Below are 16493 nucleotides of genomic sequence, written 5' to 3'. Positions count from 1 at the left end.
AACAGCCTCAAAAGCTATTGGAAATCCAAGCTTTGGGGTGAAATCAGAGATGCTAAACATCGACAACTTACTGTAAAATTTGAAAGACCTTTACAGACCAAATAAAACACATCAACAGGAAACCTCTGGTCTGGGTTCAGGAAATGTCGGTGTTGGAAGGGGCTCAAAAACCATCTCCAGTCCCCTGAATTTACAGAAAGGGACACAGAGGCCCCGAGGGGGGCTGCCTTGTTCAAGGTCCCAAAGCAGGTGAGTGGCACAGTTGGGATTTCAGTGCAGGTCAGCAGAATCCCCAAACAGGCACTGTTCACAACCCCACACTCAAATGAATTTAGGGGATTCAAATCTGAGACCCATGGTGGGGTGGGTGGGATTCTGGGCCAATGCCAGCCATTTCTAGAAGCCCACTGCCCTGTCTGCTTAACCCCGGGGGGAAACTGAGCAAAGGCATCAGCAGGAGGTGAGCTGGGCACCAGCCAGATGATGTTCTTAAATAAAGTCTTGGCATGACTCTCCCCCATCAGGAGAGGCTAGTTCCAAAAATGAGAATTTTCAGAGGCGCGACTATAATAGGAATGGAAACTTATTCCTTCTAATTACATAATTGCATAATTATGCAGTATTAAAATTATGTAAGCCGAACTCAGAGGCTTAAAACCTGGCCTGGATTTCCCTCATCACCTGGGGGAAGGAGGACAAAATGGTGGGCTGTGAAGATCTGTGGCCGTTTCATCTCTGCTTCCCAGAGATTGGAGAGTCAGAGGCAAAGCTTCTGGTTCTCTCCTTCTGGGCAGAAAAACTGGTTTAAAGACCATGCTGTTCTCTGTTCTAAGAGGGAAGGGAAGGATGCTCAGAATCTCCCTATGCCTTCTTAGCTCCCAGTCAAACCCAGGACTTAACTTGGCCTTTCTAAAGCCATAACATGGGAGACACGCTCAGATCTGAGATTCCCGCCCCTTCTACAAGCGCACTCTCTCTCAGCTCTCAAACCTGATTCCTCCCAGACTTGCTCCATGGACAAGTTCTAACTAGATCCTACTTCCCGCTCTTGCCTTGAAGAACCAAAGATATTTATGACTGGTGTGAGGAGGACTTCAGAGCTAAGAGACTGACCCTTCTGCACTTATGTGGCCTGATTCCTGGGTGGGCTTGCTTCTTCTCCATCTTTCCATGGCCTCCATCAGTAAGATGGCAGCAGGACCCCTAGGTGATTCCAACAGGCAGAGTGGAATCAACACGCCCAGATCTGATACCTCTGGAATGGCAGACCCTGTCTGGCGCTCCTCCAAGATCCAGGCCACCTGAGCAGCCTGGGACAGAGAGCTCAACCCTCTGCTGACCACAGAGAAGCACAGCAGGCTTTGGGAATGGGCGGGGTATCTGTTTCCTGTAATGGCTCTGATGTGTCACATCCCTGCCAACATTATATGGAGTCAGAAGGTTTTCTTTTTCCTATAATATGTTTTTATTTCCATCACTAAAAAAAAAAAATTTGAGAAGCAACAGGGGGCCTGACAGAGGAGGAAAAAAATTCACACATTCACCCTTGTGAAGAAAGAAACATGTCCGTTCTCATCTCTTCCCCTGGGGGACTCTTACATCGCAGGGGCTGGCCATTACCTGGACCACCCTCATGGCAGCTGGGAAAGACAACGTTGGTGGCTGGAGTTGCAAAGGAGGAGGTGAAGGGGGGAGAATGAGGCACATTTATGGGCAGGCGGGGGAGACAGTTTCAGACATGGAGATCAAGGGAAGGACCAGAGAGGGTGAGACAGTCTACAGCCATCATCTCCCGGACGCCAATGGGAAAGCAGAATAAAATCAGGAACTCTAGACAAATTGTCTTTGCCGTCAAGGCCAAGCATTTGACTTAGACATTAATGTGAGGGGAAAATGGATGTTGTATAGAGCCCTCAAAAACAATGACTTCCATGGAGAAGCGTCCTGCTCTTATTCTAGACAGCGCCAGTGAGCACCGCTATACTGAGAAACACGGAAAGGTTGAGGGTTGTATTTTTTCCTTCGTGGCTAATTAGCTTCTTTTCTTGTTAGTCACTTATGTCTATCGTTTTCAAAATACAGTTTGAACAGAGAAAAATCTGCATTCCTACTGAGTTAATTCTATAATAGCAACTATACTGTACCTCAGGTACATTTTTCTTAAATTCCCGGCGGAGTTCAATTAAATGTTTATGAGAATGTTCACTCTCCTCCTGCCGTGCAGACAGCTCGGAAGCGACGGAATTAAGCTCCTTCTGGAACAATAAAAAAAAAAAAAAAAGAAAAAAAAAAGAGAGAGAGGGAGAGAGAAAAGAAAAAGATTTTTTTCCTCCTTTTCCTTTTTAATCATCGTACAAAACAGCATTCCAAACAAGTTTCCTTAACTTACAAAAAAGCTGAGAAAAGACAGGATATTGACTCCTGGCACAAATGAATAATTTACGAAACTGGGGATGCAACCGAAAAAAATCCAGGACAGCTTTTTTTGCTTGTCAGAAGTCAGGCCAGATCAATAATCTCCCATAAAGTTGGGTGGAGTTGTTTTTTTTCATTTCTCCCCTACGCCTCTGCCCCACCTCTTAAATTTCCAAGGGAGTGATGGCATAAGCTTGTCAGTAACTGTAGAAAACATCTCCAAACGGTGTCAAAATAGTAAAGTGCGGCATATTGTATGGGCATATTATAGTGTAAGAAAGTGCTGTCGACAGCTTTCATATATCAGAGGTGGGAACTGTTCCAACTATGACTTACACTTAAGGGTTCATAAATACGCCTTTTAAGATATAGATGGCTTTTTAATTTCTGTAGATTTTGGAAAAATGAAGGTGCCAATAAGAAGCAAGATGACCTTTTGTGTATCCTGCAGTAAATTATCTAAGGTTCACTTCAAGTATAAGAAATATTTCATTGCAGACTCCTGGATTCAGAAGAAAAGGATTGGAAGCAGCCTTGCCTGCTTATGTGCAATGAAGGTTTCAGACCAGGTTTTTACAGGATGAACCAAGGAGGGAAAAAAAGAGAGTGAGAGATGGAAGTGGGGGACGCTCCAGCTCACACATGACAGACAATGTCTGCTGGTTGTACATGTATATTTGATCACCCCTCTCGCAGCTTTCTTCACTTTAACAGTGGCGGTTTCACGAGGGGAGAATAATTCACCATGAGTTGTCATGGATTTCATTTGCATAATTCAAGAAATGCTCTGTTTATGTGGTCTGCTGCTTTCTTGCACCATCCCGAGATGGGCTTTTTTCTGGACGATAACTAGAGGAGCATTTCTGTATATATCACCCGATTATATCTGCAGCAATCAAGCCCCATAATTTCCTAAATCCGGTGATGCAATAAATTTCTGCAATCAGATTTATTAAAAACACACAAGCAGATGCAAGAGTGTATTTCTAGGGTGAACCCTTTAATCTAACATATGTATGATGAGGCCCGGCACCGTGTTGAAAGACCTCATTTGTCATCGCTAATACGTATTCATCTTGCACACACAATGAAACACTTTTACTATTAGATAATGAAATAAAAGTACTATTAACCCGCTGCAAATCCTTTTCCCTCTAAGAGACGAAATGCATGGTAATCGTCTTACATCATGTCTGAGAGTCGGTAAATCTGCTCAATAGCAGTTCACCATAGCACCATGAACCTTGCACCCATCGAAGGCTGGAGCGCATACCCCAAACCCAGGATAAGTGTCTCTGCCTATGGAGCCTTTGGGAGAATCGGGGAAGGAATTTCTATTTCTGGAGAAATGTCTAACCTCTTTGGAGAATCATAAGACTAGAAGGGAGGAAAATCGAGGCAAGAAAGTAGCCATTAAAATAGAGAGGCAAGAGACTTGGAAATGTGGTGCTCTCCAAGGTGCTGATATCAATTCTATGCCACAGCACTGGGTGCACCAACTCCAAGGTGCAGGGGCTTCCAGTCCAAACGTCCCATTGAATTTTTGAGCCAGGTAAGGAACAAGGTGTCATGGGAGAGAAGAGAGAGAAACAGAAACAATTTCTGACAGTCTGCCAAGGTGACAGAGAAAATAAGGAGACTTCTGGTTTATCATCATTTAAAAATAATTGTAGTTTCCAATAAAGAAACCACAATTGACCATGACCAAAATATCGAGTAACTAGGGAGATCTGTGTTAGCAGCAATGGGACTGACCAAAGGCAGACAAAAACCAACTATGTGGGGCAGCCAGGTGGACAGACCCTCACTTGGCAGGAGAGGAGTAACTGGAGTGTCATTGTCAATTTGAGTTGTGGCAGAGTGCTCACAGTTTTTCTTAGTTTTTCTCATCCGTCTTGAAGATAAAGAGGGGATTTTTACATGGCTACAGGACAAACAGAACTGGGACTTGGGTTAACATCACACGGTTTTGAATGATCATATATCTGACACAATGTTCTTAACTCTGGGATACTGCCTCTCCCAGCATCCCAGCAATCTGGTGGGGGCTGAACTTTGACTCCTTATTTAAAACATCAAACCCAAGTTCCAAAAGGAAATCTCAGAGCAGGTTAAGTCCAACTGTCTGATGTGCTGTACCAGACAACGATGCCATGCGACTGCACTGGCTCCCTCCACCCTAACCTCCCAGGCTGCTGGTGGGCTGCTGCATCCACACTGCAGACAGAGCAGAGGTGAGACCAGATGGGGAACATCAGCAGGCTTCCAACCCCAGCCCCACAGAAGCCCAGCTCTTGGTGTCTTTCCTGTTCATCCCTAGAGAAGCAGACGATGGACATCATGACTGATGTCCATGTTCTTCTCACCTTTGCCTTACATCTATGCTCATCCTTCAACTCTGAATTCTTGCCACATTTCTATGGTTAGTACACTAACAACATCAACAGCAATAATAGTAAATAATCATAACTACCATTTATTGGGTGCTTACATGTACCAGGCACCATGCTAAGCTCCTCATATACATCATCTCATGTGACGAGCACATTAATATGTTTGTAAGGTAATTCAAGCAGGGACTAAGAAACAAATTACAGTCCTAATAATTCAGCTGTGAATTATCTCCTTGGTGGATTATAAAGGCAAAATTGTAATGCCCTGCTCTTCACAGGGTTTCTGCTCCACTTCCCCACTAGCTGGGGGATGTTCAGGGAGCTTGTTTTAAATGTTATAAATGTGTAAAGCATCAAGCACAGTACTAAGTGTTCAAGAAATGTTGGTTGATACTAATTCAGATAAGCTGAGAGCTCAAGGAACACCGCACTAGATCAGTGATTCTAAGAGTTCTGGATTTCACAGGTCAGTAAAAATCTCACACCCCCACCCCCCAATAAAAGGATGACAGAGTACTGACAAGTTTTACTCTATCAGGCAAAGACATTAAAAACCACTCCCTCTCACCCTAAAAGATAGGCTATTTGAACATTAACAGAGCAAGACAGCCAATGACAGAATTGACATGTCTTTTAAAATAAACACATTTAAAATAAAAAAGCTCACAGCACTGTATTTATTTTGAAGGAATATAAAAAACTCTCATAAACATAAACCAGCACCAGTCTGAAGCTGAGTTTTAGAAATAAGTGTCTGAACCCCCATGCACATACACAGCTAGCAGGGCCTCTTTGATGATCAAGCAGAACTTGGGATCCTCTCCCACCTGGCCCCCAGCCCCCAGCCCTAGGGGAGCCATGATTAACACAGCCCCAGACTTTGGGCCAGGCCCAGGCAGGGAGAAGACTCATCTGATTAACTGGCCATCAGCAGCAGACAGACAGCCCGGAGCCCGGCACAGACCATTCAAATAATGATCATCATAAACAGCCCATTTGCAACTAAAAAAGAAATAATTTTAATGAGCTTGAAGCAGATGATAGATGCAGCTGAGGCTCGGGCCAGCGTGCAGAGAGAAAGGAAGCTGGGACTGAGCTGCAGCCAGGGCTAGGAGCAGCAGGAAGAGGCTGGGGCAGGGAAGAAGGGCTCTTCTGATGGGACCTACAGCCCCACTGCTTGCCCACGGGAAATGCCCACTGCCCGGGGAGTGGCCCTAGCTCTGAGAGTGTCTGCCATCAGCTTGCTGGGCAACCTTGGAACTTCCAAGGCACTCACAGTCTCAGAACATATGAGCCAGAAGGAACTTTCAAGGTTGTCCAGTCCATCACTGTCCGAACTTCAACCATTCATACTATCCCTCTGCATGCATTTTGCCATACTGATATTCCACATGAATTACTATTTCCATGATATTTATCTTCAGACTGACTCTTCTTTCTTTTTGTATAATTTTAAGTTCAATTTTTTTTTTTTTTGCGGTACGCGGGCCTCTCACCGCCGTGGCCTCTCCCGTTGCGGAGCACAGGCTCCGGACGCGCAGGCTCAGCGGCCATGGCTCACGGGCCCAGCTGCTCTGCGGCATGTGGGATCTTCCCGGACCGGGGCACGAACCTGTGTCCCCTGCATCGGCAGGCGGACTCTCAACCACTGCGCCGCCAGGGAAGCGCTTAAGTTCAATTTTAAGCTCAAAGTTTTACACCCTTATAACCATTGCCCAGGTAGATACACAGAATATTCACACTCCTAGCACCTTGGAAGTTTCCATTGTGCCCTCTCCTAGTTAGTACCCCCTTAAAGGTAACTATCATTCTGACCCTAGCATCTAGATAAATTTTGCCTGTTCTTGACCTTTACATAACAACCCCTTCTCTTTTTAACCTAAATAAGTACATTTGAAAAGGAAATTCTTTTTATCACTAGAGGACACTATGCCATAAACAGAAGGTAGTCTTTAAAATAAAAGTACAATGAAAACAAAGCATTGCTGTTTGTCTTTGTTATAAAAGGAGACTGGCAAGTGCTGGAGAGGTGTTAAAGGTAGAGACTTTCTTCCTGTTCCAATGAGAAGGAATGAATGACCACTGAGAAGGGATAACTGAGCCTCCTGACACAGGTCAATCCCTTCTAATGTCAGGTCTACTTACAGTCATCTCACGTCCTAACAGTGAGGGTATGTATGTCCCACACTTTAGCTAACACTAACTGAATCTGAGTCTCCCATTTTAGAGATGCGGAAACTAAGGCAAAAACAGCTTAGGCGACCTGCCCAAGCCACACATCTGGTTAAGAGGCTGTATTTCCTCAGAGGGAAGGTAGCTCTTGGGTGGGGGAGGAAGACTATTGGTTATCTATGGGGAGAGCAAGTTGAACATTCTCAGTTCAACTGTGTTTCCTCAACCAGGAAGGATTGGGAATCGTAGAAGAATACTTAGTTTTGAAAGAAATTTAACACATGATCTTGACCTGAAGTGTCAATGATGTACAAAACTTTGAGCTAGCTGCTATGTTCTTACAGGGGAAATACACATCTGAATTGTGCATATGCATGTCAATTCCCCCAGCATGTGCTCACTCTTCTCAGCTCCAAAGACACCCTCACACTCAGACACATCCCCCTAATACCACCTCTGAGAAGAGACCTTCTGAAAACGATGCAGTGATTGCTGGGGATTAGGGGTTAAGGTAGCAAGGACCTCAGGTGTTCCCATATTTTGAAGGGGTTTCATGAAAGGAAAGAAACTCTTCCTCAACATGTCCCTTCTCTGCTCAAAACCCACCTCTGGCTCTCCACTGCTCTAGGACAATCGCCATACTTCCTACCTAGGTGTCACTGGGCCCCTGCCAGTCCTTCCCATCTTCCCATCTCTTTGTTTCCTTCCAAACCAATCTTCCTGCCTTGCAGGGATCCAAAGGCAACAGGGTCTCCCAACTCCATGGCGCAACAGACTTCATTCCTTCAGCTCAGATGATCTCATTCTGCCTTTGCAGCTGAGCTTACTCATCCTTTGTGCCTCGGCTTAAATGTCCCCTCTTCCAGGAAGGATTCCTGAACCCTCCCCTCCAAGTCTGGGCGTCTCCTTTGTGCCCCTGTTATCCCTTTCTAATATTTGCCACCAGATGTTGTCTTTTCAAAGGCCTAGAACTTTTTTGCCAAATGAAACCTTACACAGACATTCCTTATAGAAAACAATAGCTCATGGCTAACATTTATGCCACACACACACACACACACACATATATGCTAGTATTTATGGAATGTGCTAAGCACTTTATGTATATTATCTCCTGTAAGGATATATGGATGAAGTGGCAGTTGAGATTCCAGGCCAGGTCTGGAAAACAAGGATGACCAGTGATTATGACTTTCAATATAGTCACCAACTCCCCCCAACACAAACCTGGAAGTCTGCTTTCTCTTTACTGCAGGGAGATGCAACTAGAGATGTTGTACATTCAGCCTTCCATCTACCCATCCACCCGTCCATCCACCCATCCATCCATCCATGATCTCCAGTGTGCTAGGCATTAGATAAGGGGAATCAGATACAGTCTATATCCTCCAAGAGCTCAGAAACCAAATAAGACAAGTTAGGGCATAAATAATTCTGGTAAAAGGGACAAAGGCCATCGCATTAAGACATCACCTCCAGAGCAGACTTGGAGAAGAGTGAAACCCTAACATATGCCCTAAATTGCCTTTGCATGGGTATGGAAACTGATGGGGTAAGGGAGAGATAAGAGTTTTACCTACTTCTACTAATTAAATCACTGTGTGGTTCCCAACTTGGGCAGGGGTTGCCAGTACCTAGTAAGTTACCCAGGCTGGAAGCCCTTTATCCAACATCCATCCAATCACCCAACCAACCATCCATTTATCCACTCATCCATCCATCCATTTACCTAACAAATCATCTATCTTCCAACTGATCATCCATTCATCTATTCATCCAACTGATCATCCAACATCCATCTATCCAATCACTCACACTCAACCAGTCATCAATCCATCATCCATCCATCCATCCATCCATCCATCCATCCATCCATCCGTCTAATCACCCATCCACCCATCCCCATCTAATCATCCATCCAACTAACTACTGAGCCCCAAATCTGTGCTAGTTACAGTGTTAGGTACTGGTACACAGAAACTAACCAACATAGCCCCTGTCCTTGAGGAGTTCACAGTGCAGTGGAGGAGACACACAGGCCAATTCCAACACTGTGTGCCGAAGTACAACATGAAAAGTATGAATAAAGTATCATGGGAACACAGAGAGCAAGATGACGTGCTGTGACTGGGGTAAAGAGTCACCAAGGTGGGAATGTTTGACCTGGGGTCAGGGGATGAGTTGGTTAAGAAAGCTAAGCATCCCACTCAGAGGAAATGGGATTATTGTGATAGCCCCCTAACTGGCCTCTCTGTTCCTGCCTTTAGTTTTCTTCTTAACATGTATCACTATCAAACACACTATATATTTTATTTACTAGAATGAAAACTCCATGATAGCAAGACAGAGATTTTGGTCCTTTCCTCCTTATGCTCAGTGCCTAGAACAGTTCCTGTTACATAGTAGGCACTTCAGAAATGTTTGTTGGTCAAATAAATGAATGAATAAGTGTTACGTGTCAGAAACCCTGAAAGAGCCTGAATTGTCTGGGGAACAATGACCATGTTCAGGGATCACAGACCTGTGTCAAAATTCTGGCTCTTACCCCTCACTAGCAGTGTGACCTTGGACAAGATATTCAACCTTAGTTTCTGTGTCTGTAAAATGAGGATAAAAATTTGTGCCCAAAGTGTTACTGAGAAAACCCTTGAGAACCAGACTGTAAGTAGGTAAAGTGCTTGGCACAGTGTCTAGGATCTTCATTGCTCATATTCCCTCCAATGGAATGTCAGTCCCTCATGGGTGGGGACTGTGCCTGTCTTGCTCACAGCTGTAGCCACAGGTTCTAGCTAAATGCCAGATGCATAAAGGCACTCAAAAAACACTTGTGAATGAATGACTGTTAGTAGATGTAAGCATGAGGGGTCCTTTGTGGCAGGAGCAAGATGGGGCCCTCTTGCTGTTTGGGGGGGCCAAACAACCCATTCTGTACCTCAGGTCTATGGAGCCATTCAGGGCTTTGCCATCAGAGTCCCAGGCAAACACCGAGGAGGAGGGTTTCTGGGGATGCAGTGGACCATGATGGGAGTGTCGCCTTCAGAGTGGCCTCAGAGGCTGGCTCTAGGAGGGGGCTGGGAGATGACCTGGGACGAAGGGCACATGCTGGCCTGCCATGAGCAAGGAGACAAGACGGATGGCTCTGCAGCCTGCTGAGATGGATAACTGAGCCTTGGCCGAGAGACAGACCGGGTTACCAGAGCCATCCATCACTCCCGGCACCATATGTAAATTTCAGATGCCAAGATGTAGGGCAAATTATCCGAGGGCCCCGGCAAGGGGTGGTGCCTATGAGAAACAGTTCTCAGTCAAGCTGGCTTTATTGAATTCCATCATCTGGGCCAGGGTGATAGTTCACACTTGGGTCACAGAGCCCGTTGAGAGGACTGTGTCCAAACCGTGAGGCCTGGGTGTGTGGGTGAGGCTGCCAACAACTTCTTAGCAGACTCCCAGTGCAGTGATAACAATAATATAATAACTGTCCCATAGAGGGCTTACTAGGTCCATGTTAACTGGCATACAAAAGTTCATTTTATTTTCCCAACAGTGTTTGGCATGCAGTGGATTCTCTAGAAACATCTGCTGAGGGAGCAAATGAATGGTCCTATGATGCAGGTGCCATTTTACACAGGGTATCTGCAGAGAAACAAAGCCACTTGCCAAGGTCACACTTTCTTCTGCATTCTTTCCTCCGGATGCTCATGGGGCTACCTTTCCCTTACCTGTTTGTCCCAGACAAGGACTCAAGTGGCCTGAAGATCAGGGGCATGGCTGGGCCTTATCAGTCTGTCTGTCCATCTCTTTGTCCATCGGTCCATCCATCCATCCATCCATCCAGTCACTCACTCATTTACTCAACTATAATTTAACTGCCTACAATGTTGCCCAGAACAAGTCAGACCCAAGTCCTGTCCTCACAAAGTGCTTGGTCATGGAGGGCACATAGACAATTAAAATTGTGGTCCACAAGGCCTTCCTAGCAGCTCCCAAAGTTGTGGCTTCCAGAAAATCCAGCGGCAATTTGCTTTTAGCTGGAGGCAGGCCAAGAGCCCACATTTGGCAGGCAGAGCGGGTTTGAGTCCAGACGTTCTTAGTTACTGGCTCTGTGAGTCTGGGCAGACCCTTGACCTCTCTGCATCTAGGATTTACTGCTGCAACATGAAGCCATGGCACGCCTTCTCTCTTAGGGGTGCAGGCAGGATGAGAGGCCTGTGGCTGGCAGGGGGTCCAGGGTGCAGGAGGTGCTTGGGTGCTCAGGGGCCAGGGTTGGCGCTAGAGATGGGACCACTGCCAGCCCTGAGCCCCGAGGGGGCAGCAACCTTCCCTGCCCTGGTACTAGGCTGAGGCCCAGGGTTGCCGTGGGGACATGTCTTTCATCAGCGAATACTGTCAGCTTTGATCCAACCATTTCTCATCCTCTCTACTGCTGCCCCCTGGGTGACCACAGGAGCCTCCTCACTGGTCTCCGCACTGCTGCCCTCACGCTCCTACAGTCCCTTCCCCACCCGACAGCCACCGGGCTACTGTTAACCCCAAGTCACACCCTGTCCCTCCTCTACTCAAAACCCTTCCACAGCTCCCACCTGACCCTGCATCAAGGCCAAAGTGCTCACCTCGATGTCAAGGTCCCACGTGACTTATTTCTGTCCGCACATCCTTCTACCCCCTCCTCACTCACTCTCCTCCAGCCACACAGGATCTTTGCTGGCTCTTGAACACATCAAGGACATTCCTACCACAGGGCCTTTGTATTGGCTATTCCCTCTGCCTGAAATGCTGGGTTTTTGCTTTTGTTTCTGTTTTTATTCCACATGGGTCTTTTCCTTTCCTCCTCCAGGTCTCAGCTCTTACACTGCCTTCGCACAAAAGCCTGTCCTACCATCCTATTTAAAATAGCAGGCACCTCCTCCTTACCTCACCCATTCTTCTCTCTCTGCTTATTTCTCTAAATGGCACTTGTCATCAACACATATAGGTGGTTAGTGCTCTATTTATTTATTGTCCATTTCCACTAGCCACCCTCCTTGAATGTCAGCTCCAGAAGGACACGGGCTTTGTTTCTTTGGGCCACTGCTGTATCCCTGATGCTTGGTACATAGTAGGTGCTTAACACTTGTTGATTGAATGAATCTATGACTAAAGGAACAAATGAAAGACGTACTGGCCAATCCTGGCACCAAACCTCCCCCCCAACACACACTTGCACCTCCGTGTCCAAGGCCCTCCCCCACCAAGCATCAGCCAGGAAAACAAGCCAGTTCCTGCTGAAGATGGGACCTGGAGGTGGCTGTCCTTGAGAGAGGATGCCAATCAAACACCTAATTATCTCGCCACGAACCCAGGAGCCACATCTGATCACTTCCTCCTGCCCTTGATTGCTGCTTTATATTCCGGAGTTCTCAGATGTAAAACCTTGAGGCACCAGGAAAATAGAGAGCCCTGCCCCCACTCTGGTGAGTGTCAGGTGAGGGGCCAGGGACCCCACGTACCCCCTTGTAGGGCTAATACATCTGGTCCAGCTGGGTGAGCTGGCTGGGCAGCTCCTCTCTGTGCTCTTCCCTCTCCTCTGTTAAAAAACGGGGAGCGGGTCGCATCAAGGAATCACTCGTTCACCCATTTCAGTGTTTACTAGGCACCTACTCTGTGCCAGGCACTTGCTAGGGGCCACAGTGGTGGTAACTCATCATATCACAGGAGCTAAGGGCTTGCTACGTGGTGTCAACTTTTCATGCCTTGGCTCAGCTCCTCTCCTAACCCCTTCTGCAGATGGGGAAATCCAGTCTGAGAGAGATGATATCACTCACCCAAGATAACGGGCAAAAGCAGAGCAGGGCCTTGAATCCTCATCTCCTCTTCTCCAAACCATGGCACCAACGCTGAAGTCTGTGCCATTTTGACATCTTTTTCAAATTCATTTCTCTGAGTAGCCTCTTTTTTAAGGTGGGGGAGGAGACTAGGTGTTGCAAGAAGCTCTGTGGAAACCTCAGAAAGCTGTGGAAAAATTTACTGGTGTACAGGGCTAAGACACACAATCCAGGTGGGGAAGGAAGCGCCTGCTCGGTGTTAGGTGGGGGCCTAGGAGCATCGTGGACCTCAGTGTTGGGAGACAATGGTCACACAAGTGCTCTTGTGGTGTCCTGGGGAAAGCGCACAGGGAGAGAGCTGCAGCTAACAAAAGAATATGGGCACCGGGCACCTGGGGGAAGGCATTGGAGGAGGAAGGACCCATGGGCAAGGGCGTGGAGGGTGGAAAAACCGGGCTGTGCTGGGGAGTGGCTGACCACCTAGATGCGTATTAGGGACTCATGGGGATTGGGGTTGGAAAGCCATGAGACCAAGGCAAGAAGGAGCTGGGAGCCACAGAGGACCGTTGAGCAGAAGAGGTGCACTTGCTTCAGGCAGCTCTGGGAAGCCTCACGGGCAGCAAGGTGAGGGCAACAGGCAGAAGAGAGAGGTGATGGATTTTAGGGGCCCAATGGAAAGGAATTAATGCCATTTGGCAACTGGGAGGATCGGCCAGAGGAGGCTGAGGGCAAGATGGGGAGAGAAGGCCCTCAAATGAGGGGCAGCTGGGCGCACTAAGGAGGGCTTCACACCAGGAGTCCTTGGGCCCTCCATCGCTTGTCCCCTAATTTGCTGTTGACTTTGGCAAGTGACAGACCTCCCACTGCCCACTGTTTTATTGGTTAAGTGAGGCCCAGGATGTCTGAGGGGGTACTGAGAGGACCTAAAGAAATTTGTAGATACAATTTCTCCCTAAACAAATGAGAGGAATTAGTGTTTAATAAATGCTCTGGGGAGTCTAGTTTATAAGTATGAAGACAAATATTTTTTAAAGAAAAATATTTTGTAGGGGTGACAAGGAGGAAAAGGGAGCCAGAGTTCAAACTAAATGCCCCCCATTTCTGCTGTTGTTCCTAACCTGCAGGGGTACTCCTTTAAAGCCAGTCCTAATTTGGCTGCGACTCACATGCCGCGACTATTCTTTTTAGGGTTAGAAGGCACTTGCTTGAGTGACGCCATCTCCAGGAGGGAGTCCCAGATTGAATGGGGGATGGCCAGGCAGGGTCACCTGAGGGTCCCTATGAGCCTGCTACTAATCAGACAACCCCATGACTGAGTCCCTTGTCCCAGTGTGTCCCCAACACCTTGATAAAAAGTCTAATTGGCTGCTTCCCATCCAGGGTGTGGGTCTTATTTCACATCAAGCTGCATAAGGTCCTTGATATACAATTCTTCCACTTCCAGTGAAAGGGAGGGAAGGGAGGAGGGAGAGGAAGAGGAAAGACTACATTTTATTTTTGAATCAACATCCCTTTTTATCTACCTATATTTTATTAAAATGTTTATCATCCACATAATGTGAAGTTCTCATGGAGCCAACTTTAATTACCTGAAACTGCACCCAGGACCCCCGACTGCCTTCTTGGCACAGTAAATAAAGTGATGGACAGGAATGCTACACAGCCAGGCACTGACCCAACCAGGAAAGTTCAGGGACAAGACACTAATCCTTTCTGCAAAAGGGGGACTTTGCTGGTGGTCCAGTGGTTGAGAATCCACCTACCAATGCAGGGGACATGGGTTCGAGTCCTGGTCCAGGAAGATCCCACATGCCGTGCAGCAACTAAGCCTGTGAGCCACAACTACTGAGCCTGCGCTCTAGAGCCCATGAGCCACAACTACTGAGCCTGTGCGCCACAACTACTGAAGCCCGCGCCTAGAGCCCGTGCTCCACAACAAGAGAAGCCACCACATTGAGAAGCCCGCGCACTGCACCGAAGACCCAAGGCAGTCAAAAATAAAAAAATAAATTATAAAAAAAAATTTTTAAGAAGCGGGTGTCCTTTCCTCTCCCCCAAACCACAAAAGGCCATGTCCCAAAACAACACAGATGAGACCTTTCTCTCCAAATGCTCTCTCCCCAGACCCAGGGAGACTTTCATCTCTGTATTTGGAGGCATAACAGAATTTCCCCCTATCTACAGACACACAGACAGTCTGTACAGAATTGAATTTTTACTGTACTTATTGACTAAGAGAAAACTCGAGAATGATAGACTGGCCTATCCTAGACCAGGGACTTTCTTTCTCCAGGGCCTAAAGAGGCCCAGGACACAGGATACTCATATTCCCAGCACGGGGTCTAGATGAAGACTTAGGAATGCGGGCTGGGTTTGAATCCTGATCCTGCCGCTCTCTAGCTGGGAGATCCTAATGCCTGAGCCTCAATTTCCTGATCTTCAAAATGGGTATGATGCTTGTGAGCATCATCTCAGCTAGAGATGGGGGTTGGACACCAAGCTGAGCTACCTAGAAGAAGTACTGAGGAGTGCAGATCACTGGGATGGTAGCAGCTCTGCAGCCATGGGTTCAAATCTTCCCTGTTACACTTGCTAGCTCTGATCTGGTCATGTCACTGCACTTCTCTGGGCCTCAGTTTCCCCACCTGTAGCATGAGGATAATAATACTAAATGAATCTCAGGCACGTCTCACTCTTCAATATCTCTAACTGTTCAGAAATAATAACCGCCCCTGCCGCCGCCTTCGTCCAAGCTGCCATCGTCCCTCGCCTGGACTATTTCCGGGGCCTCTTTCCTTCCCTCCCAGCTCCCGCCCTTACCTGCTACAGTCCAATTTCCAGGCAGCTGCTGGAGTGTGCTGTTCAAAACGTGAATCAGCTCTTGCCTCTCCCTGGCTTGAAACTCTTCCATCATTTATTTGCCATGGGCTTAGAGTGGAATCCAGGCCCCCCGCCCAATGGGGTCTACAGGGTGTGGCCACTGCTCAAGGTTCCAGTTTTATGTGGGCTGACATCCCTCCTCAACTCAATGCACTCCAGCCCCTCCAATGGCTTCTATCCTCCAGCATGCCAGCATCTCTCCCACCCCTCAGGGCATTTGCCTGTGCAGTTCCCTTTATCTGTCATCCCTTCCCATCCCCCTAACTCTGGCACCTCCTTAGTGGGGTCCTCCCTGCCCTCACCCCAAACTCTAAAGTAGATCCATCCCCTCCTTGCTCCTTTTTCACAGAGCATTCACCAGCATTTGCAAAGACAAACTAAAACTAAAAGCTCCAGGAGGGCAGGACTTGTATCTCTTTTGTTCTCTGTATTTCCAGCACCTGGGCCTATGCCTGGTGTAGAGGGAAGCTTAATAGACATTTCTTGAATGAGTATTCACTTCACTGAGTTTCTCTGCACATCAAATGAATATAATGAATATGAAGAGACTTTGATAGCCAGAAATGCTTCGCACAAATAAAACAAAAATAACAATTCCTTAAGAATGGAAATATCTTACTTTGGGGCTTAGAGGCAGGAAAGAAAGAGTGAGAATAAGGAGGAAAGAGAAGAGAAAAGCAAGAGTGGGAGAAAATTCGGGATTAATGAGGTGGAACTAGTGTGTTCCCCCCACCCCCAAAGGCCATTTGGGGTGTTCTCCCACCACCCCTGGGAGGGTGCACTGACGCCTGACATGTTAGCACGTCCTGATATTTTAGGGCCTGGGAGAATT

General features: G+C 47.1%; 1 protein-coding gene across 1 annotated transcript in view; it reads right to left on the bottom strand.

The window, feature by feature from the left end:
- The window catches only part of CUX2 (cut like homeobox 2), a 263389-nt gene that overhangs the window by 104128 nt on the left and 142768 nt on the right, over positions 1–16493 (bottom strand). Inside the window, exon 2 of the mRNA XM_060118635.1 lies at positions 2145–2255. Within this exon, the coding sequence (XP_059974618.1) occupies positions 2145–2255 (111 nt within the window). The remainder of the gene's footprint in view (positions 1–2144; positions 2256–16493) is intronic.

Source organism: Mesoplodon densirostris, chromosome 15 (assembly GCF_025265405.1).
Source record: "Mesoplodon densirostris isolate mMesDen1 chromosome 15, mMesDen1 primary haplotype, whole genome shotgun sequence".
Taxonomy (NCBI): Eukaryota; Metazoa; Chordata; class Mammalia; order Artiodactyla; family Ziphiidae; genus Mesoplodon; species Mesoplodon densirostris.
This window is presented reverse-complemented; position numbering and strand designations above follow the sequence as displayed.